The sequence below is a fragment of the Adiantum capillus-veneris genome, chromosome 24 (genome assembly GCF_014529385.1).
Source record: "Adiantum capillus-veneris isolate H3 chromosome 24, ASM1452938v2, whole genome shotgun sequence".
Classification (NCBI taxonomy): domain Eukaryota; kingdom Viridiplantae; phylum Streptophyta; class Polypodiopsida; order Polypodiales; family Pteridaceae; genus Adiantum; species Adiantum capillus-veneris.
Window position 1 is genome coordinate 125,833,164 of NC_140954.1, and position 23,496 is coordinate 125,856,659.

Below are 23,496 nucleotides of genomic sequence, written 5' to 3' on the forward strand. Positions count from 1 at the left end.
TACCAAATTTGGTTTATGGGCTTATTACAACATGGTAAAGCTAGTGGTATGCCAACTTGGTCAAAAAAGTTCAAAAACAAGGCAGATGTAAATAATCGCGATTATTTACATTTGACAATTTTTTTATAAATTTTTGGTCAAATGAGCATGTACACATGTTTATCACATCAATATAAGTCTATGAATCAAATTTCAACAAGTTTGGACAAATTTTTCCAAAATTTATACTCAAGATTCAAAAAGTCAGTACAAACTTTAGTTTTACCTTGTTTTTTGCCAGTTTAGTGATCCAAATCTTTTGGGCCTTTACAAAAGTTGTGTGTATACATGCAATGAGTCAATGGTATGAACCTTGGCCAATTTAGAGCAGAAAGTTAATAATCACGATTATTAACTTGAGGCTTGAAATGAACACTTTTTTGCAATTTTCTCAAAGACAGTTTTTTTATGATGTATTTTAAGCCTGTAAATCAAGTCAAAACTTAATTCGGCCTAAAATGTCAAGAAAAAGTAAATAATCTGAGTTTTGATCAACTTCTTGAAATTTTTACCTCGAAGTGTCCTTGAGCTTACCCACTAGTTCGGACAACTCTTAGGCTTACTCTCCAGTCAGATTGAGTGGATTCGAGTCTTTTCAAGCTATTTCTGGCCATAGACCTGAAATTCTGCAACTTCCAATACCAACTCACACTTGATTCTTTCAGAGAGAGCAATGTTTTGAAATCCACCTCGGATCCTACTGACCCTACTCCTAGTTTCTCGTGCAATGGGGTTGTGGAAAGTGTCCACAAACACACGTTTTCTTGTGTTTTTTATGTTTTTTAGAGTCTTGATCTTAAGATTTGTTTTGTCTAACAATCATTCTCAAAATCCTAATCTAAATCTACAATCCTACAGTTCTAAAGGTACTCAACAAGTACGATTACTTCCAAGCTACCTCTACACAACAAAAGACGAAAATCTTAAGCTATGCGGTCTCTAAAAGAAAGTTTTGAACTCTAGGCAAACCTAAAGGAAGTTAAAGGACAACTACACAAGACGCTCGTGTTTTTCCTTAGTTTAGGTCTCTTCGATCCCTGGCAGCGACGCCAAATGTGGGACGCATGTCTAACCTCACCATCCTATCTTATTGCAGTATTAGCGAGAACCACGATTAATTTGTCAAACCATGGGACGAAGCTGACTCTATTAGTGATAGAGGCTACAAGAGGTTGTCAATCTCTCGGAAAAAAACTAACAACTCGCATCTAACTCAAGCTACACTCAAGTGACTGAAATCACCCAAAAGCCAATCGCTCATCGGCAAGCAAATCATATCCGTTATAGCATCAAATGACATCCAAACGTAACGAAACTTCTAGGAAAAGTTTAAGAGATCTAAGCGCACATGTCTATGGCCTCAAACCCCACTTTAGGTCAAGTTTCAAAATCGCGATTATTAACAGTAGTGGATTTTTGACCTAGTCGTTTTCGACCCAGAATGCATCTAAATGCTTAGCAATGATGCCCCAGTATCGCGCCTATGCTTAGTTTTTTATTTAAAAGTATAAATTCCTAGTTTATGATGAAATTAGGCCACGGGTTGGCGACACCAAAAGCTACGAAATACTGTGAATGACTTACGTCAATGCGTAAAGCTCTTACTTGCGATTGCAATGCAACAAACGCATTCGCAATGTGACAATCGAAGAGAGAGTAGGAAGCGCAAGAAGGAGAGGAGTGAGCGCCGTTAGCTCACGCTGTGTATTTCTTATCCAAAAACTTATTAAAAACTTACAAAAATTGGCTTTTATACCGTAGCCAAGGTTTTTGGGTAGTCAAAACTAATAATATGGAGTTCTACCAAAGTTGAGAATTGACTGGCTGATACAATCTGGAAGCTTGGAGCCCCGGCTCATTAATTACAAAGTTTACCAAGAAAATGGGAGTTACAATATTCCCAATTTATCATAATAATAATTGTTCTACAAGGAGAACTCCGAAAATGGTGTCCGCATTAGATTGCTGCTAACATTATGTTAAGCTCGTGATGCATGAAGCTTTCCATCTTCATAGCATCACCAAGGTCACAAGGAACACAAAGATTGTATTGTAACAAGTCTCTCTTGATGGGAGATTCTATAATATAAACGCCTTTTGGAGGGGGGACCACCGGCTCCAAGTAAATCCGGTCCTCAACTATTGTCATGGTCTCTACTACTCTCTCTCTTGCAAAAGTATTTGTTAACCCTCACGGCTCACGGACACCCCATCACCTACGACGGACGTGTATTATCTATTTGGTAGAGTCCAGGTATCGGGCTTGTCGGACCAATAGGAAAAGGGTAAGAGTGATGCCGATGAGAGGCGCACTGTAACTGGGACATTCAAGGAATTAGTTGGCTAAGCATGGGCGCCCAAGTGTGAATGGGGTGAGCTCATATAAAAGCCAACTAAACCTAAAATTCACGGATTCTCTCATTTGTGCAATAGAAGAGTGCTCTTGCTCCATCTCCATCGCCATCTTCTTCTTCTTCACCTCCTTGTGTGTGTGTGTGTATGTGTGTGAGAGAGAGAGAGAGGGAGAGTGTGTGTGCGATCGAGCATTAAGAAGGCACGACGGCGGCGAAGCGGTTGAGCATGGCACGACTGCAGCTTCTTCTTCATCACGGCGAGGAATCCACCACGAAGGCGAGCGTAGAGCGGTGAGTGACACACCCTTTGCTCTCTTGAGCTTGCTAGTTTAGGCTTGTTGTGTGCTTGGAGCCATTTGTGGCTCGCACACGGTGTATCGGCAAGTCCCTTGCTTCGACAGTGCGGCAAGGAGCGTACATTTTTGGCGCCGTTGCCGGGGAATCGCCCTGCACTAAGCCCAAGAGGCACTTTGTGCTTCTCCTATGAGTTTTTTGTAGTAGGAAAGAAGAGGAAGAGGAAGAGGAATGAGTTATTTTTCTGCAAGTTGTTAATTTTTGTATTGTCTACAAGTTCTGTGATTTCTGCATAATGTTGTGTTTTCTGTTTGCACACAGTCTTTGCACGGTTAGTAGTCGTTAGCTTGTTCGCAGTGAATGAAAAAGTAGGAAGGCAGTTAGCAATTTCTGTTTGCACACAATCTGTACACAGTTTTCTGTCAAGGTTTGCCTGCACACAGTCTTTGCACAGTAAGGTAGTGAGAGAGGAAGTAGGTGGACAGTTAGCCCACTGTCAGTAAGCAGTTAGCAGAGTGGTTAACAGATTAGTTAGTAGATTAGTTTTTAAAAAAATTATTTAAAAAAAAACCAAAAAATTTAAGCGTGAGTGACTAGGGGGCTACACTAAAATTTGGATCGGGATCGGGATCATTTCCCCAAGCCCAAGCCCAGGCCCAGGCCCAGGCCTCAATCCTATGATATATACTAGACTCACTCTTATATATATACCCTACCCCCTCAAGAGGGAATGAGAGCATGTGGGGCAAGTCTTCCACTCTCCTCCCTTCTCTTCCCACTTGCACCCTTAGACTTTCTAATTTGGGCCTAGTTCCCTACTAGAAATTGACGGTTTTAGGGATTCCAATGGCATAAAGTGACCAAATAGAGGGCTGTAAAGCAGGGCACGTCCCTTTGACCGAGACGCTCGTTTTGAGCTATCACACGTTTGGTACTTTGATAGTGGTGCTACAAAGCACATTACTTCACATCATCGTGACTTGTTTACCACTCTCAAGTCTGTCCCAAACAAAAATACAATCACTTGTGCCAACAATGCCTTCTTTTTTATCAAAGGATTTGGAAAAATTGTGCTGACTACTACAATGGAAATTCTCTCACACGTGTTGCTGCACTTTATGTATCGGGGATAAAAAAGAACCTTTTTTCTATATTCGCACTTGCAAGACTTAGTCCTTTTCAAATTTTTGGATGATAGATGTGCAGTTCATGATCTCAATTTTGGGGATAAAATTGTTGCATCTGGTATTTGTGGTGTAGGCTATAAAAGCTAACTTGTATGAAAAATATGGGCAAAATTTTGCAAATGCATTTGTGGATCCAAAGGCTACTTCAAACACCAAATTTTGGCATGCACATCCTAGGTGTCATAATTTTGCTAGTTTACTATGTTTGCAAAAAAATATGATCACTTCTCTGTTGCCTCTTGAAGCACCTTCTAATCATTTTTATGAAGGTTTTATTTTGCGTAAAATGTAACGCTCAAAGTTTCCAAAGGATGGTTCAGTAAGGATTGCATGCAAGTTACAACTTGTGCATAGTGATGCTTGTGGGTCTATGCAAACTCTGTCCTTGGGTAATTATCTATATAACATAACTTTAATTGATGATTACTCTAGGCATGCATGGATGTATTTGATTAAATATAAGTCCTAGTGTTCATGTATTTGAAGAAATTTCTATTTATGGTTGAAAATGTCTCTAAATGTACTATGGACACCCTCCGTTCACATCCATGGGGGGAGTATATTTCTCATGAATTTAATGCATTTATGTCTAGTCATGGGATATAACACTAATGTATAGTGTCATATACACCTGAGCAAAATGGTGTTGCTAAAAGAAAAAATAGGACGCTTATGGAGATGGCACGATGTATGGTCGAGAGTCAAGCTTTATCGCATTATTTTTAGCTTGAGGTTGTCATGTGTGCTACTTATGTACGTACCATTTTTCCTATCAAAGACTTGTATTCTATGACTCCTTATGAAGCATAACATGATACGAAGCCATGTATTGATCACATACACATTTTTGGTTGTTTAGCTTATGCTTTGGTTCAACAAAAGCAGCACAAGAAATTGGATGATAAGGCTGTCAAATTCATTTTGTTGGTTACGATCTTAAAAGAAAAGATTACAAGATATACCATCCATAAACAAAACCTATCTTGGTTTTACAAGATGTCGTATTTATGGAAGATTCTATATAGCCTTTGTTATCATGTATTAGAGACAGTAATGCAGGCTCACAGGACATTTATGACACTTTGTTGCCTCTTTTTAATAGTCAAAAATTGAATGTAAGTTCCAATGAGGCAAATGTACAACCTATGGAGATTTCCAAAAATGTTACATATTAGCCTATTACTAATGCAAATGTACATGATGTACTTGATGTGGAGAGGGCTGAGAATGAAGAGGCTAGAGGCTGTATGCCAAAATGGCTAGTGCATACTTTGTGTGACTATAAATTGGATACACCTATGTCTAGTTGTACTCGTTCAAGTTATTGTCGTGCATCATACGCATCAAATTGCTACACTTTGGTTGTTTCTAGTTTATGTGATAAAGAGGAACCTTCTTCTTTTGATGAAGCACACAATTCAAAAAATTGGATGGCTACAATGTAATCAGAAGATGATGCACTTATAGAAAATGAAACATGGACTTTATGCGATTTACCTCCTTGCAAAAATTCCATTGGTGTAAAGTGGGTTTACAAGTTTAAACGTAGGCCATATGGCGAGATTGATCATTACAAGGCTAGGCTTGTTGTTGCAAAAGGTTATGCATAGTAAAAAGGCATTGACTATAAAGAGACTTTTCCTCCCACTTGTTATATGACTACTATCATTTTCTATGTGAATCAACATCTTATTTTGGATGGAATATACATCAATTAGACGTTGTTATTGCTTTCTTGAATGGTGATATATTTGAGAAAGTACATGTAACACAACCTTGAAGTTTTGTCAAGAAAGGACAAGAAAAGAAAGTGTGCAAATACAAGAAAGCTTTATATGTGTTGAAGCAGTCTTCTCATGTTTGGCATGAGAATGCTCACACTCATTTGGTTCAACAAGGCTTTTGTAACAGTTCAATTGAAAGCACTTTGTATGTCAAACATGAGGGTGATGTATATCTCACTGTCATTTTTTATGTGAATGATTTGTTGACTAATGGTCCAAATGAGACACACATTGTTAAATTCAAGGCCAAATTGAATGTTATTTTCAAGATGAAAGACTTGGGGCTTTTGCATCATTGCTTGGGCATATAGTATAAGCAGTGTGATAGAGGTATTTCTTTGTGTCAAGCAAGATACATAGAGACAAATTAATGTGTAAGTCTGGACTTGAGGAATGCAAACCTATTGCTACTCCAATGGAAATAGGTTTGAGATCGAATCTTCATGATGTTGGAGATCTTGCAAATGTCACTGTTTATTTAATTGTTGTTGGATGCCTTATATATATATTCAATACAAGGCCAGATATTCGGTTTGCGGTCTCATAGGTTATCAGATTTATGCATAACCCAGTGTCTAAGAATTTACAGGCTATTAAAAGAATCTTTCTCTACTTGCGTGGAACTTTACATCTTGGGTTGTTTTATTCGAAGGGGGATTGTTGTCTCCAGATTTGCATACCTTTTCAGCAGACTCGGATTGGGCTGGTTGTTATGACACATGAGTGTCACAATTGGTGTTGTTTCATGCTAAAAATTTCATACATATCATGATTGAGAAAGAAGTAAACTAATGTGGCCACTTGCAGTTTTGAAGCTGAGTATAGGGTAGTCTTCACATATTTGGTTAAGTGTGTATGGCTCAGACACCTTATGGTTGATTTGGGTATTGGACATGACACTATCAACATCATCTAGACTAACAGCAGTCAGAGCGCATTGGCAGTTGTGAGACCCACCAATTTTTCATATTCGCTCAAAGCGTATTGAGGTGCATTATCACTATGTCAAGGAGAGACTCTTAGCAGGAGATATTAGCTTGGCTTATGTGCCCACACAAGAAAACCTTGCATATATTTTCACAAAGGCATTACCTCTAAAAATTTTGAAGCTTTTTGCAAAGCTATGGGCTTGTTCCCCTTTGTTGATAGATCATGTCCTTTAGGACATGGCACTTCCCTATACACTATGTGCCAGCTCTCATTCATTGCATTCCTCCTAGGGAAGATTTTTTACCATATATGTGGTATTGATGTATGTTAACACACTTAGGACCCTCACAGCACTTTTCCCCTCACTAGGAGGTTCCCCCCCCCCATACATTGTAAATACATCCATCATTCTAGGGCTAACTTATCTCTCTATTTTGTGCCTTGAGATTCTTCATCTTCTCCAAGCTATGTGTAGATCCGTGCAACCCTAATTCCAACATGAAGGAATTACTCCCATGATGACTTCAAGTTGAGGGTATGGGCCCTCACTTGAGAAGAAACAAAGTTGTGATATCATGTTAGCTTGCCATAGTTGAGGGAGATGGATAAGTGTTCTAAACCACTTAAATCAATGTATAGTTAAGAGAGATATTTTATCAAGGAAACATGGCAAACATGGGATGTGGGCTTGCCTAGCTATTGTATTTGATGTTGTCTATGATGTCTGGAGGTATGATGTGGTATATTGGGCTCTCATGGCACATTATGTGCATGAAATGATCTTGTATTTTTTTTGGCTTTTAATTTACTTCCAACTCACCAATTGGTGAGTGGGGGGGGAAAGAGAGTTATTTTATTGAGAATGGATGGTGCTTGATGGAAAAAAACATCAAGCGCTATCCAATTTTGCTTTGATGGTTTCCACTCCAAAAAATATGAGATAAAAATTGCTTTGCAACATAGGTTACAAGTTTCCTATACAGTTGATCTTTTACAGTTGTAAAGATGACAACAATAGCAACGTCTTCTTCTCCTTTAGCATTAATTCTAGCAAGTTGGAGCATGAGAATCCGCACATTATTGTTGAGCATAGTACTTTTCTTCATGATAAGGGAGAAAAGATGAGCCTTCAGAATAACCTTCGCTATTTGCATTTGAGCTCTAAAAAGTTTGTCAAGTTCTTTCCATACAAGAATAGGAGTAGTCATACCAACAATATCATAAATAAAATCATCTTATAAAGAAAGTGCAGTAATCGGGACTGCCTTCTCATCGCGCTTGAAGCAATGTAATTCAACTTCTCAAGTGGATGTGTAACATTTCATGGCCTAGTAACTTGTGTGTAGCGGAAAATAGCATGAACGTAGTGAGCATTTCATTAGAATAGATTCGTAAAGAGCATAACGAGAGTGCTTGGGTGGAGAGAGCAACAAAAAGCATAACACCTAGTTAGATAGGCATGAACAATACTTCAAAAGAGAGAGAAATTAAGCTATTGACAACACTTGAGGACCGGATTTACATGGAGCCGGTCCCCCCTCCAAAAGGCTTTGTATTATAGGTTTCCCCCATCAAGGGAGACATTTTACATACAATTCTTTGTGTTCCTTCAATAACTAGCTAGTGCAATGAACATGGAAGCTTCAAGCACTAAGCAAACACTTATAAAACACAGCATCAATTCCCTCACGGTCTCAGACCCAAGACCTCACACACCTTCGAAGATGGTGAGAGCTAGCGGGGTATGAGAGTAGATTGAGAGAAAGGACTAGTCTTACGACAAAGAAGTATATCTCCTCACATAATCACTCATAAAAGCTTAGCATAGCTTAGAAATTAGCATGGTAGAGGAGATGAGCATGCATTGAAGCTTGGCTCTTGGTTGGATGTGCATCACAAAGCCAAGAGTTGTTGGTGTAGGCCTCCCTTCTCACAAGCTTGGAGTAGATGATGAGCTTTCCATTAAAGCTTGAGAAGGAGAGAGAGAGTCTTCTTGCTTCACACATGAGTTAGTGTGAGTGTGTGTGGAATAATGCCTTTGAAAAATCAGCCCCCTCTCTCTCTTGGTCGACCCCTCTTGCTAAATCCTCTTGCTGGCACCCCATTGGACCTCTCCAAGCTTAGCCAATGAAAATTGAGAAGCATAGGTGACAACCTTATGACATGTGTCCCCCTTTCCCCTTTTGTGAGAGCTTCAGGTAATTAAATAATGCAACTAAACTCTCGTTGGACCCCCTTGTCTTCTGGCCAATAGGAAGCAGGCAAGCCATTGGGAGGCTGAATGCTCATTGGACCCCTTGGGAGACTGTCCAATAGTCTTCTAGAGAGCTTAATTCTTATTAGTTCTTTTATTGAGTGTTTTTAAATGAATTAAACTAAATTTACTCTAGCCTAATTCTCATTGGTCCACCTCTATGGCCATCCAATAGGATTTGAGTGCACCTTGCGGGAAATTGGCCTAACGAGCTGACATGTGTCCATTACGCCCTTTGTGTAAAGGGAAGCCTTTGAGTGTGTGTGTGTGTGTGTGTGTGTGTGTGTGTTCTCTCACAAGCTTCTCTCTCTTCTCCTACCTTTAGGGCTCGCCCCCTCCTCTTTAGGAGTCATGAAGACTTTTTGGCACACTCACTAAGCATCCAATTTAACTAAGCTTGACCCTTGGACACAACCTTTGAATTTTGGAACCTTAGCATTTTGGAAGCCTTAATGGGCTGAACCTTAGGGTCTTTAAAGCCCATTGTTGCGCATTGCTCTTTTGCAGATGGCCCCCCCTTTGGATCCCTAATGTGGCCAATCTGCCAGCTTAACCAATATTCTAACTTTTTCTCCCCACGTACTTCCCCATATTAAATGATCAGTTGAACATGAGAAAATCATTTAGGAGAATTAGATATTAGGTATTATGACAATGTGCATTGTGTCGTCATGGTTTATGAGATCCCATACGTTATCCTTCATAAGTGGATGTGCAATGTGTCGTCATGGTTTATGAGACCCCAGAAGTTACCCATCATAAGATGAAACTTGAGCTTTGCCTGTCATGTATGGAAGTTTGTAAATCGAGATGTTTGATAACTACATAACTTTGTGCAAAAGCTTGTAGATGAAGCCGAGATCAAGCGGTAAATGTTTGATATGTTCAATCAAGGGGTTTCTTCCACAAGAGCTTCAAGTGGAGGCTTGGCACCTCTGATATCATGTTAGCTTGCCATAGCTTAGGAAGAGTGAGGAGAAGAGGGAAGAGCAGAGGTGAGGATGAGCTTGCTGGTAACTAGTGTTTCGATGGCATGAAGACATTAAGCACTTCGCCATCAGAATTATAGACGTCCTGCCCTCCTTGGCACGATGATTCAATGTTTTTGATCTCATCGTGTTTGGAGATCGCACCCCTACCGTTGATCCTTAATGAATTGCCCGTGTCACTGAAACAACTAGTTTTGACATTTTCCAATGTGAGAAAGGACCTCTTTTCCACTACACGGTTCAAAAGCATGAGTTGTTGGGAGGAAGGGAGTGCATGCCTAGCTAGGTGCGGTTGGGGACAAGGGAGTGTCAGCCCCCAACCGCACCTAGCTAGGCATGCACTCCCTTGCTCACAACAGATCATGATTCCCTTGCCCCCAACTGTACCTAGCTAGGCATGCACTCCCTTGCTCACAACAGATGATGATTCCCTTGCCTCCAACCGCACATAGCTAGGCATGTGCTCCCTCTCTCGCAACAGCTCATGATGATGTTTTAGTCTACAATGTCGAAATAATAAGGAGAATTTGTCAAAAACTTCTTGTGAATTATAGACGGACCAAATTTGGGCAGTGAAGGTTGTAAGGTTGTACGTCCCTACTGCCCAAGGCGCATTGTGTGTAAAACCCCCAAGAAGGCACGCCCATTCGCCGATGCCCATGGAGGAAGCTCTGCTGACGCTTTAGAACTGGCAGGGTGAGTCAGCCGCTTGCGAAGGGGCGCTTTCAGCTTATAGACCACAGGCTGTGTGCAGGGAACTTAGTAACGGCGGGCATGGCGGTGAGCACCCCTGTAGACGTCAAGGAGCTGCATGGCTCCTTCATCTTCGTTGTCGATGTGCCGGGCTTGCGCAACACTGACGTGAAGGTGATTGCAACTTGTAAACAGATGTCTCTTGTGCATGTGTGTGTGCCCCTATGTGTGTGAGTGTACTACCATGAATGATGCATGGGTTGTTATGTAGAGAAAAAGAGCCTACTGTGTGTGAGTGCATGACGTCTATATAACATCATGTGTTGCCCATGTCTTGGGGCCGTATCGTCTTAAGCTGTATGGAGCTCTTGATCAGCCGGATCCAATAGCCATCCATCATTGTATCGAGCTCCTCTCTGCAATGCCTTCTTGTCATCACTACTTGTAGGTGCAAATTGAGAAGGACAGCATTTTGAAGATCTATGGGGAACGAAAGCGTGAAATAGACAACAAGGAGACTTCAGAGGTGAAGTATGTTCGCGTGGAGCGGCCCACCGGTCGTTTCATGCGCAGGTTCAACTTGCCTAACCACATCAATCTTGAGACCATGTCTGCTGCTTGTCAAGATGGCTTGCTTACCATTGTTGTCCCAAAAACCCCTGAATCGCCCCCTCATGAACCAAGAAGCTTTGATGTCCCTGTTGGCTCCACCCTCCTCAAGGAGAACTAACACCATAGCTCATGGTTCGTCGAAGGGGGTTAGGATTCAAGCCCTGTATCTCTTAGCTCATATGGTGTTTTCTACTCTCTCTTTAAAGTAATCATGAGAGTAAAGGCATCGAATGCCTCTATCGATTCATCCATCTCGCTACATATCTCGTATAGTTGGGATCTTAGCATAGAGAGGAGGCTATTCTCTAGTGCTTCAAGGGAGGTATGTATCATGAACGATTAGAACATCTGCGAGCCTATATGCTATTTTATATAGGGGACTTGACCTTAGCTTGAGATGGAGGGTTCCATGACTTCAAAACATACACGCGGAAGAATATGGTCCCTCTTTTGCATATTGACCTCATCTACAAAGAAGCAAGCAGAGCCATATTACCATGTGATACACATTAAAGATGTGGCCAAATTATTTGAGTGCCAAGACTAATTTTTCATTGTTGGTAATTTACGGCTTCCTGGCTTGGCCAAACTTTCCTCAAACAGAACATTGGACTACTTTTCCAAGAGTAACCGTTTCAAAAATAGCAACACAAGAGCAAGAGACATTTGTTAATACCTCATTGTGGAAGTAAGCCCAATGACGGTTCATAATAATCAAAGTTTAATTGAGGCAACAATGAGGATCTCTCTTCTTGTAGTGGGAGTTTACTTGGTTCAATTAGGCTACCATGGAGCTATATATTGGGCAAAAGGAAAGTGGGTTAAACAATCTTCCTTCATTCTCCCTAAAGATATGTGACGTGAATCGAGTGCATTTACTTTCTAGCATTTATGATCCAAGATTGGGTGGAGTTTCTCGGAGTGCGTGGACGCAACCCTCGACTTGGAAGTTATATATGCATTGATAGAGTGGGTTTGCTTTTTGAGCATCCTGATTTGCATGACAACACTTTGATTTGGGAAAACAAGATCACATCAAATGAGAAGTATTCATTCGATTTATATGTAAGTTTTCTCGATCATAACTTTGGTTTAGTATCTAGAATGAAATTGTTCATGTGACAATTTTTGCTAGTGTTTAAAGTAAGTTGTTCTCACACTCTATTAATGCTATCATGGAATGCAGTATTTTGTCAATAGTTACGGTGACTTTATATTCCATGGGTTCGTTTGCTGATTCCTTCAGAATGGATGGTCAGCTGTGATTGACTATTTAAAAATTCTGAGTGTTTACTGGCATATGTGCAGCATATCCCTATGTGGATGCACTTTGATTGCGTAAGTCGGCACAACTTTGTTTCTTTAATTTGTTGCTAATCGTTTGTAGTGAGGTCCTAATGAACTGTGTTGCTTAAGGCTTTAATTGTTTCTTGAGAGCCTTTGTTTGTACTATTGGCATCACTATATCCTTTTGTGAACCGCAATTTTCTCTGCAACAAAACTAGAAGACACTCGTCTCAATATGTATTTTGGACATTATTTTCTGCCAGTTCTTTTTCTATTCAAGCAATGTGAGTATCAACTAATGTCAATGGGTGGAGCCAACTAGCCCTTATATAACGAGCTATGTAGTGATTGCCAAAGGATTCTCAAGTGTTGTCGAGCCTATGTGATGTAATTTTTGTCATTTGTTTTAACACACAATTGTATGCATATTTGGTCATGGAAGACTACAAAAGGATGCACAGTATAGGTATACGCTTGCCGGTTGTATCAAGTTGATTACATCTCCTAATTGTTTTGAATAACTAAAGTTTGAACCCTTTTTTATCTCTTGTATTGAGCATCAAAGGTGCTCTTTGAGATTAGGCCACTAACGCAAACGAGAATTTAAAAGATATAGTTAATATGATTCTTCTGTTGTTGCCCATGAGTTGTATAGCAAGAGCACCAAGCATTAGAGGCATAACCTGCCCAATAGCTTTTTTTAGTACCACAGAATAAATTTAAAAAAGCAACAAAAATGAATAACGACTAAGCATATAAAGTATACCAAAACTTGTCATGTATTACAATCTATGCAATGTATTGTGATGTGCCTAGTGCTCAGAGAGATTGAGACCAAAATGAGCACCATGGCTAGGCATCTCCTTATATAATCAAGTGGTTATAGTGGATGTTCACACTAAGCCTGTTCGGACACACACCACAATATGAAAAAACAACACAAGATTTATAAAAAGGAAGACACTTGAATGCTCAGCTCAAGAAATTTCGAGAACTCCACGAAGTTCTAGTTCTCCATTGAGGTACTCAAAAGAGAAACCAATTGAAACAAACTAAGATGGCTTCCTAGCTATTGCTAACGATACTACTTAGCTCATCTCCTTTGCCTTATTGGTGTCAAAAAAGGGTGGTTCATGTTGTGTAAAGCATAATTAAGAATAGATTATTGACTCTACAATTTAAAGTTGCTTCGACAAGCAAGGGTCTTATTACTTCAGTAGAAATGGTATCAAGGGCAAATATCTACATATACCAAAAGATATGTGCATAACAACAAAAGCAATTAGGATCTTGTAGTAAGGAAAGTAGAGAATCTTTTCTATGAATTAGACAATTGAAGAATCAAAAAATTTGATTAGCAACTTGATACAATGTGATGGCATTGTCTACTTTGACATATTTGAATATGTCAAATATGGACATTCATATCCATTTATTTATAAAAATGGGTGATTAAGGTTTTTTTCTTATTATTGATATGTTGTAAGGTCAAATGTCATCTCAAGATGATCAAAAAAGCAACACAAGATACTCCACGCATAGCCAAAATCCATTGTGTTTATTTATTGGCTACAAAAATAAATTTATAAACCACTAATATCTTGACAAATGCGGTTGGCTTAGAATGGAATCCCATTTTATACCTGGTGTTAAGGATCACCATTTAGCAACCCTCTATGTATTTAGAAGTTTCTAGTATCATAGGTTGCCCATTTTTAGGCTTAGATTGTGACACTTATCTATCATGCAAAGGACTATTTGTGAATGTTGATAATTGATCAAATTTATCTTGTGGGTGCTATCCTTGAATGAATCCATTGTAGATATCTATTTAGCATATATATGAAGAATACTAGTGTTTGCAATGGGAGAAATACTAGCCATTAGTAGAGCTTGCACACAATAGCATAGAAAACGTCACACATCATGTAAAAATTCTGACTGTAGGCCAATCACTAGGTGCTATGGACGATGTTGTAGTTGGAGAAGGCGTCTACAAAGCTAAGCTTCTTTTCTTTAGCACTTATTCTACTCCATGGTTTGTGATAATACATATATATATTTGAAATTTTCATAGCTCATTAACCCATTTTGCATTGATGAGAAAATAAAGGTTGTTATTTTTCTTTTGTACCACTAATATTTCATTTAAAAAAATTTGTATGCTAAACTTGCAAGTTAATTTTCAAGAGAGACGAGTGTAAACTGTTATGAAATAGGACGTAGCTAAGTAGATAAATGAGTATTTTACTTAATGGAGAGAGACAAATTATCACACACGAAATTATACAGGAGAGAGAGAGAGAGAGAGAGAGAGAGAGAGAGAGAGAGAGAGAACGCACGATATACGTGGTTCACCCAATGTGAGCTATATCCACGGAAAAGCAGCTCCTCAATGGCTTTAGTACTTCAAATAAAAAGTAGGTTACAAAGGGATTATACCCTTAATAGAGCTCTCACCTTGCTTCACTCTTACAATCACACACCCACCTTGTTGCATCAACATCATACTCCAAAATGTGTAAAAATGGCTTCTTTTTATAGGCTAAAAGGACTGCCCTCTCTCATGAGAGACAGCCGTGTGTAGCGGCCCTTGTGTATACAAGTCCAAATGGACCCTCCAATCCGTCCATGTGTGGCCGCCCTTGAGAAGACAAGTCCGCCTTTGAAATCGGCCACCGGCCATTGACTTCCGACCACCGGCCATTGACTACCAATCAAACGATCGGCCGTTATCCGACCGTCGTCCGGCCATAATATTCCGACAAAAAGGAATATTTCAGAATCATGAAACATTTGGTTTCTGGCGAGTGATTCTTCTTCAGGCAGGATGGCTTCTCCTATGGGGGCCTTACAAATATGCATTTTTAATACAAAAAATTGCAAGGGGTAAATTAGGTTCCATACTTAACATGAACTACATAAGTGGGAGAGGGAGAAATAGACCAAAACAAGTGTCTCTAGCACACAAGAGCACACCTCGTTATATCGACGAGCTGCAAACAACTAATGCAATCTTGGTATATATAAGAGTGTTCACACCTTGGCCTATCTAGTCACACACCACACCTCCCCTCTTGAGGAAAAAATATGGACGTCTTTTTTAGACTTTGGACTCGACTCGGCATGACATGACTGGATGTGTTTCAATGCCTCATGTGGGGATAATGGCCAAGGACCAGACATATAAACACCATCCCAAGATTAGGTTGTTCATTAGGTCGCTATGATAATGTCATGATTTGTTTGAGGAACAACTAGATTGGAACTGTGTCATGGCTCCTAGGAGATTCTTGAAGTTGAATATGTGAGCAAGAAATCAATGGGTACATAGAGAAGCCAATCCTCTAGATTAGGATGGGGATTTGGATTTGCAACTGTTCACCATACATTAGTAGAAAAACACCAAGTCTATAATTGAGTAGCAAGCTGACACCATGGCAATCCAAACATGGCCATGATAACTACTTCATCAAAGCAAATAGAGTAGATGCACACGGTTGTGGTACAAAAGAGGATTCAAATCTTAGCAAGTGGAGTGGAGCGAACAAAGCCCATATCTAGTAAACAAGCAATACATGCCCTTTGTGCAACCCACTATGCAACAAGCAAGAGAAGCCAAGAACTGGACGTTTGTGCCCATCAAATGCGACAATGCAAAGTGCACATTCCATACAATGATGCACAAGTTATATCAGGCACACGAAGCTCAATGCATAGTAGCTAAAGAAAAGAGAGCAATGGAGCTAGAGTGTGAGGCATTGCATGACCAACTCCTACAAGACTTGGTCCTTCATGTGCTCTCTTCGAAGAGCGATCCACCCAAGGAAATTGGAAAGTCATCACGTAGACCAGGTAGAGACGACAACTCCAAAAATCCAATCATTGAAAAACTGACTTTCAATAAGTATGATGGTAAGATGGATGCATTTGTGGTTTATTTTTGGTTTCACATCAAAAAATTCATTATTCTCCCTTGCCATTGCTGGCCCAAACTACTCTCGTAGGAGACTTGTTGCATGCTTTCAATTTGAATATATGTATGCTTGATTTGGGATTCAATTACCGTGCCAATTTTCACATCAAAAATATTTTGTACCTTGTTCTCCTAAGCCCACAAAAGTTTTCGTGTGCATAGCACTTGCCAAGCTCTCTATAAGAGCCCTTGAGGGGCCCATCCAGAGTTAAGTATTCCTCTCTATCAAGCTACTCAAAGTTGGTTGACACAACGCTTTTTTTTTTCCTCTGCCTTGGCTTCTTAGTGGTTAATGCAAATGCTTGCCATCTTGGGAGTGATAATCTACTTTTTATAAATTAAAAGAAAATCAAAAAGTGGACCTCAAGTGGTGGTTCTTATTTGCAATATATATAAAAATAAAACTCATTTTTTGCTTCTATTCTCCAACCAATCATTGCTCTTTTTTCAAAAAACACTCACTTTGGATTCCCCCAAAAAAAGATTCACCACTTGCCACATAAACAAAAACATGGGTGAGAAGTGGCAAAAAATAGTCATTTTTACAATTTTGAAAAAAAAAACACTTATTTTCCTCTAAAAAGTGTCTTGTACATATATCTATATCAAATAGTCACTCTTTTACCTCTATTTTCCAATTCTACTTATTTTTTGTTTAGAAAAATAAAAGTTTACATGTCTCTTCAAATCTCATTTTGATCACTAATCACCTGCTCTTACTCTGCTATCCTTTGCATAAAGTTGGGAAACGGAACCGCTAAACTACATCATTAATCTCCCAAAATCATCGCATTTCTCTGAAACCATTGGTATACACTAGTAGCGGCAAAGGTTGAAGAGAAATATGCAGCAATTACAAAGCTACAATAATATAATATTACACATAAAAAGACACCATTGGGTAGTCAAAAACAAAGTGGGCCCTTACTGCTATTGAAACACTCGTCCCTAGTGGTGGGACTTGCAAAAGGAAGTTCACTGCAACATGGTACTCTTTTTAGCTTGACAATTGAATGATCCGAAATGCTCTAGTTTAAGTTCTTTTTGCAAATTTTTTCTAATAGGAACTTCATCCGCGAGGCATGTGGAAGTGCTAGTGTCCAAGGTTGTGCAAATCTATTGGGTAGTTGTCTCAAAAAAGTGGACATCTTGTTCACTTTAAATATACCATTAAAGCATCAAATTTATGTTCATTGAGCATAGTCAAAGATTTGAACCAAAGTGACAACGTGTGCACTCAAATGAAAGAGCCAAAGGAGAAAAAAACAATGCAATAGTTGAAACTTGATTTTGATTACCACAAAGGGAGTAATGATGATTATAAGTTTGCACAAAGTAGTGTCAGCTCATCCGTATAGCGTTTTTTTCCAAAAAGATCAGCTTTCTCACTTACATTTTGACCTTTATACCTCCCAATTTCCATGGTTTACAACTTGTTATAAATGAGAAAAAAATTCACAAGTGATTACAAATCAGAAGTTGAGCTTTTGCAATTTGATATTACAAACGTGGCTTTCCAAGGAAATTTTGACTAGAAGGGGTATCCACTGTTAGGAATTGGATCGTGCTAGCTAGAGTGGATGAAAGAGAAACATAGCGTCAATGTGTGAGTGTGTGTAAGCAAGGTTATCACTCAGGTGAATTAGGTTCCAAGATAGAATTAGCTTGGACTCATAAACACAATCTTGAGTATTGACTTAGCTTAGCACAAACTCACCATAGACAAGCATGTAGTGCAAAATGGAGTTGTTGTTTATTCATTCATGAAATGAGCTTTAAGTAGCTCTATAGCCTTGCTCCACAGCATGTGGGATAAATCCACTCTCTTCTCCTTGACTCACACTTTAGGACAAAGCTCACACTTTACAATCCTCCCCTTGAGGTTTGGACTATGACAAGATACTGAAGATGTGTGATCCACACAAGATGATAAGCTGGTATCCACACAAGATGGTAAAATCCACACAGGCTAACAAATTCCACATAGTATGGTGATATCCACACAGGATGATGAAGTCCACACAAGAAAAAGTCCTCCCCTACAAGTAGAGAGTCTGCATCTTCAAAATGGGTCTTCATAAAAGACAACGTTGCTCTAGTCTTCATCCTTTTTGTCTTCTACTATGTGAGTTGATCCTCTGTCAGGTCTCTTGCCTTCGTTGCTTCTACTGTTGCTTTCAATTGCTTCATGGTCTGACTTCGTATCCTCCCCTCCAACGAGTGCTTCTGTCGCCCTTTTTGTTGTGCAATCATGCTTTATTCCATGCGTCATAATGACATGCAACAAAATGCTAAAATATACTATAAAAAGGTTAATGCAAAAAATTAATGCTTTCTCTTCCATCTTGGTCATACTCCGAGAGCCCAAGCATGTAGTGTTTCTCATACACTTTGTCACAAAATCTTCACACATAGAGAGATTTTAGCAATTTGGAGACTCTTCAATGCCAATGTCTATCCCATTACAAAAGCACATAATGTCATCCATGTAGACAAATACAATTACATACATTGCAAGAAATTTGTTGTGCTTGGTTGCAAGGTCAATGTGTACTTTGGAATTTCCCTTCAATGTGAAGCTCCTCTTCACCGTCGGTGAAGCCCCTCTTCACAGATAGGGAAAATAACTCTTTGTTTTTTCTTTTGATGCTCAAAAGAACTCCTTGAATCTTGGTAATAAGCTTCTTGCCGTAAGCTTGGTAGGCCTTGGAGTGTTCGATAATGGTTTGAATTTTCACCCTCCCTTAAATTGCTTGGAAATGCCCTTTGAAGCTCGATGAGATCTTGAGGTCCACCTTTGAATGCCTTGGACCTTGGAGGCAAGGTGTGCTTGCTAGATCAAGGGCCGAATTAGAGGTCGGGTAAGCCGGGCAAGCGGGCCGCTCTTTGGGAAGTCCGGGTAGAAAAGGGCAAGGCGGGGGCAGTCCGGGCAACAAGGCAGCTTGCCGGGCAAGGCAGGCGCAGGCAGCTCGGAGGCACACCGGGCAAAGCCTTTGGGCAAGGCGTGCGGGACTACCTTCTTGTGGAGTGGGTGCCGTCAAGATATCGGCTGTGGGAATCTATCCCAGCGGAACCGCCAGTCAAAAGATAGTGTTTTTTATGCAACTTTCGGATTCGCCCAACTTGCCCAATTTAGATTAGCCAATTTGAACCTCGGACCCCACGAGTCAGCGCTCCATTTGTGGTGCACTAGCCAACAAAGCCCACGTGATTGCTTGTGGTGGAGCTCCTAAAAATGGATTGTTAAATTCGAGCTAGCAGGCCTCCACACACACACACACACCTAAATATAGGCAACTTTGAGGGTAGGTTTAATGGAGTTCTCGGGCTCGGATTGTAGAGCTTCAAGGCTCTATGGAAAGCTTGAAATGAGCACTTCGCGATGAGGTCAATGTTGTTAGGTGATTGCAAAGGTGGAGAGATTAATTGGAGGTGCAAACTAGGACACAAAAATGACTAGAGTATGCAAAAATTGGATACTAATCTTCTCCCTAACCAAGCCTATCTAGCCATGGAGGGTAGTGGCCTCTTGGGTGTGCCAAGGACATGCCCACACATAACTAGATTAGTGCTTAATTAGTGAGATATGCAACTAAACTATGAAAATGATAATGGGCCATGACAACAATTATGAAATGCTAATCGATCTAATGGAGATGCTAATAATTAACACACACTAATGCATAATGACAATCCTAGCTAGCACACCATGGCTCTGATACCAAATGTTAGGAATTGGATGGTGCTAGCTAGGGTGGATGAAAGAGAAACATAGCGTCAATGTGTGAGTGTGTGTAAACAACGTTATCACTCAAGTGAATTAGGTTCCAAGATAGAATTAGCTTGAACTCATAAACACAATCTTGAGTATTGACTTAGCTTAGCACAAGCTCACCGTAGACAAGCATGTAGTGCAAAATGGAGTTGTTGTTTATTCATTCATGAAATGAGCTTTAAGTAGCTCTACAGCCTTGCTCCACAGCATGTGGGATAAATCCACTCTCTTCTCCTTGACTCACACTTTAGGACAAAGCTCACACCTTACAATCCTCCCCTTGAGGTTTGGACTATGACAAGATACTGAAGATGCGTGATCCACACAGGATGATAAGCTAGTATCCACATAGGATGGTAAAATCCACAAAGGCTAACAAAATCCACATAGGATGGTGATATCCACACAGGATAATAAAATCCACAAAATCCACAAAGGATGGTGATATCCACACAGGATGATGAAGTCTACACAGGAAAAAGTCCTCCCCTACAAGTAGAGAGTCTGCATCTTCAAAATGGGTCTTCATAAAAGACAACGTTACTTTCGTCTTCATCCTTTTTGTCTTCTACTATGTGAGTTGATCCTCTGTCAGGTCTCTTGCCTTCGTTGCTTCTACTGTTGCTTTCAACTGCTTCATGGTCTGACTTCGTATCCTCCCCTCGAACGAGTGCTTCTGTCCCCCTTTTTGTTGTGCAATCAGGCTTTATTCCATGCGTCATAATGACATGCAACAAAATGCTAATATATCCTATAAAAAGGTTTAAGCAAAAAATTAATGCTTTCTCTTCCATCTTGGTCATACTTCGAGAGCCCAAGCATGCGGTGTTTCTCATACACTTTGTCACAAAATCTTCACACATAGAGAGATTTTAGCAATTGGAGACTCTTCAATGCCAATGTCTATCCCATTACAAAAGCACATAATGTCATCCATGTAGACAAATACAATTACATACATTGCAACAAAATTTGTTGTGCTTGGTTGCAAGGTCAATGTGTACTTTGGAATTTCCCTTCAATGTGAAGCTCCTCTTCACCGTCGGTGAAGCCCCTCTTCACAGATAGGGAAAATAACTCTTCGTTTTTGCTTTTGATGCTCGAAAGAACTCCTTGAAGCTTGGTAATAAGCTTCTTGCCGTAAGCTTGGTAGGCCTTGGAGTGCCCGATAATGTTTTGAATTTTCACCCTTCCTTAAATTGCTTGGAAATGCCCTTTGAAGCTCGATGAGATCTTGAGGTCCGCCTTTGAATGCCTTGGACCTTGGAGGCAACGTGTGCTTGCGGGATCAAGGGCCGAATTAGAGGTCGGGTAAGCCGGGCAAGAAGGCAGCCCTTTGGGCAGTCCGGGCAGAAAAGGGCAAGGCGAGGGCAGTCCGGGAAACAAGGCAGCTTGCCGGGCAGGCGCGGGCAGCTCCAGGGCACACCGGGCAAAGCCTTTGGGCAAGGCGTGCGGGACTACCTTCTTGTGGAGCGGGTGCTGTAAAGATATCGGCTGTGGGAATCTATCCCAGCGGACCCGCCAATCAAAAGAAAGCGTTTTTTATGCAACTTTCGGATCCGCCCAACTTGCCCAATTTAGATTAGCCAATTTGAACCTCGGACCCCACGAGTCAGCGCTCCATTTGTGGTGCACTAGCCAACAAAGCCCACGTGATTGCTTGTGGTGGAGCTCCTAAAAATGGATTGTTAAATTCGAGCTAGCAGGCTTCCACACACACACACACCTAAATATAGGCAACTTTGAGGGTAGGTTTAATGGAGTCCTCGGGCTCGGATTGCAGAGCTTCAAGGCTCTATGGAAATCTTGAAATGAGCACTTCAGGATGAGGTCAATGTTGTTAGGTGATTGCAAAGGTGGAGAGATTAATTGGAGGTGCAAACTAGGACACAAAAGTGACTAGAGTATGCAAAAATTGGATACTAATCTTCTCCCTAGGGTAGTGGCCTCTTGGGTGTGCCAAGGACATGCCCACACATAACTAGATTAGTGCTTAATTAGTGAGATATCCAACTTAACTATGAAAATGTTAATGGGCCATGACAACAATTATGAAATGCTAATCGATCTAATGGAGATGTTAATAATTAACACACACTAATGCATAATGACAATCCTAGCTAGTAGACCATGGCTCTGATACCAAATGTTAGGAATTGGATGGTGCTAGCTAGGGTGGATGAAAGAGAAACATAGCGTCAATGTGTGAGTGTGTGTAAGCAAGGTTATCACTCAAGTGAAGTAGGTTCCAAGATAGAATTAGCTTGGACTCATAAACACAATCTTAAGTATTGACTTAGCTTAGCACAAGCTCACCGTAGACAAGCATGTAGTGCAAAATGGAGTTTCTGTTTATTTATTCATGAAATGAGCTTTAAGTAGCTCTACAGCCTTGCTCCACAGCATGTGGGATAAATCCACTCTCTTCTCCTTGACTCACACTTTAGGACAAAGCTCACACTTTAGGACAAACATGCTCGGTGTGGAAGCGAAGAACATGAGAAAATTTTAAGATCGATACGAAGGAAACAAAACATAGTGCATACCACTTATATTCAAGAGTATGTAACAAACTGCTCACTTCATGGTTACCTTTGAAAAAGCCTTCTAGACCGGGCTTTTTGTGCGAAAAGCCCATGATTTCTCTCCTATCAACAAAGACCTCCAAACACACTGAGACATTGTGTGGAATATGGAAGCTGATGAAAGAACTATAGATGTTGCACCCCTCTCAACATGTCAACTAACAAGCGACACCACAAGATTTAAAGAACAAGAGGATGTGCCAGATTAGGTGGGGAAGGTTTTGAGCATATACCCATGCTCACTAAGGAAGTCATGGCAATACACCATCATTCTTTTTTAGCTACATATAATATTCTTTGTAAATAATCGAAAAATTATCTCAACGTTTGAGGTATTATTTTTGTATAGCTTAAATTTACTGTGTAAAACCAAATGTTCTATTTCTTGGGTTATTTTATGCCTATATGCTTCTACCCGACCAATGTTTTGGCCTAATTTCAAGACATGGAAAGAATGGTACTTTTATACCTCCATATCCGCTCAAGAGAATGGTATTGCTAAGATAATCAATCTCTGTCTGCTTTGTTGGTATCATGGAACCTTTGTTTTCGGAACTCACAACCCAAATATTGCACTTTTGGTATGTTACCAAAAGGATGATTTGATTGCATGTGTTTATGGTAGAACACTTGTGTTTCAAGTAATTGTGCCAATCCCGAGCTTGTCGATTCACTATTTTGTCAGCTTTTGCTTTTAGTTAAGCTAGTGCAGTACCTTGGGTTTGCATGCAATTACT

At 40.1% G+C, this 23,496-nt stretch overlaps 1 protein-coding gene across 1 annotated transcript; it reads left to right on the forward strand.

Moving 5' to 3' along the window:
• The first annotated feature begins 10,478 nt into the window (after nucleotides 1-10,478).
• LOC147427096 (17.3 kDa class II heat shock protein-like) lies at nucleotides 10,479-11,387 on the forward strand. Its single transcript, XM_086498574.1, has 2 exons — nucleotides 10,479-10,698; nucleotides 10,973-11,387. The coding sequence occupies exons 1-2, from the start codon at nucleotides 10,606-10,608 to the stop codon at nucleotides 11,252-11,254; spliced, it is 375 nt and encodes a 124-aa protein (XP_086354700.1). The 5' UTR covers nucleotides 10,479-10,605; the 3' UTR covers nucleotides 11,255-11,387.
• Nucleotides 11,388-23,496: the final 12,109 nt, after the last annotated feature.

Bases quoted from the DNA above. Each gene is read 5' to 3' on its own strand.
- LOC147427096 (XM_086498574.1), top strand. From the start codon at position 10,606: ATGGCGGTGAGCACCCCTGTAGACGTCAAGGAGCTGCATGGCTCCTTC. The intron at 10,699-10,972 runs GTGATTGCAACT...CACTACTTGTAG, and splicing joins TGCGCAACACTGACGTGAAG to GTGCAAATTGAGAAGGACAG.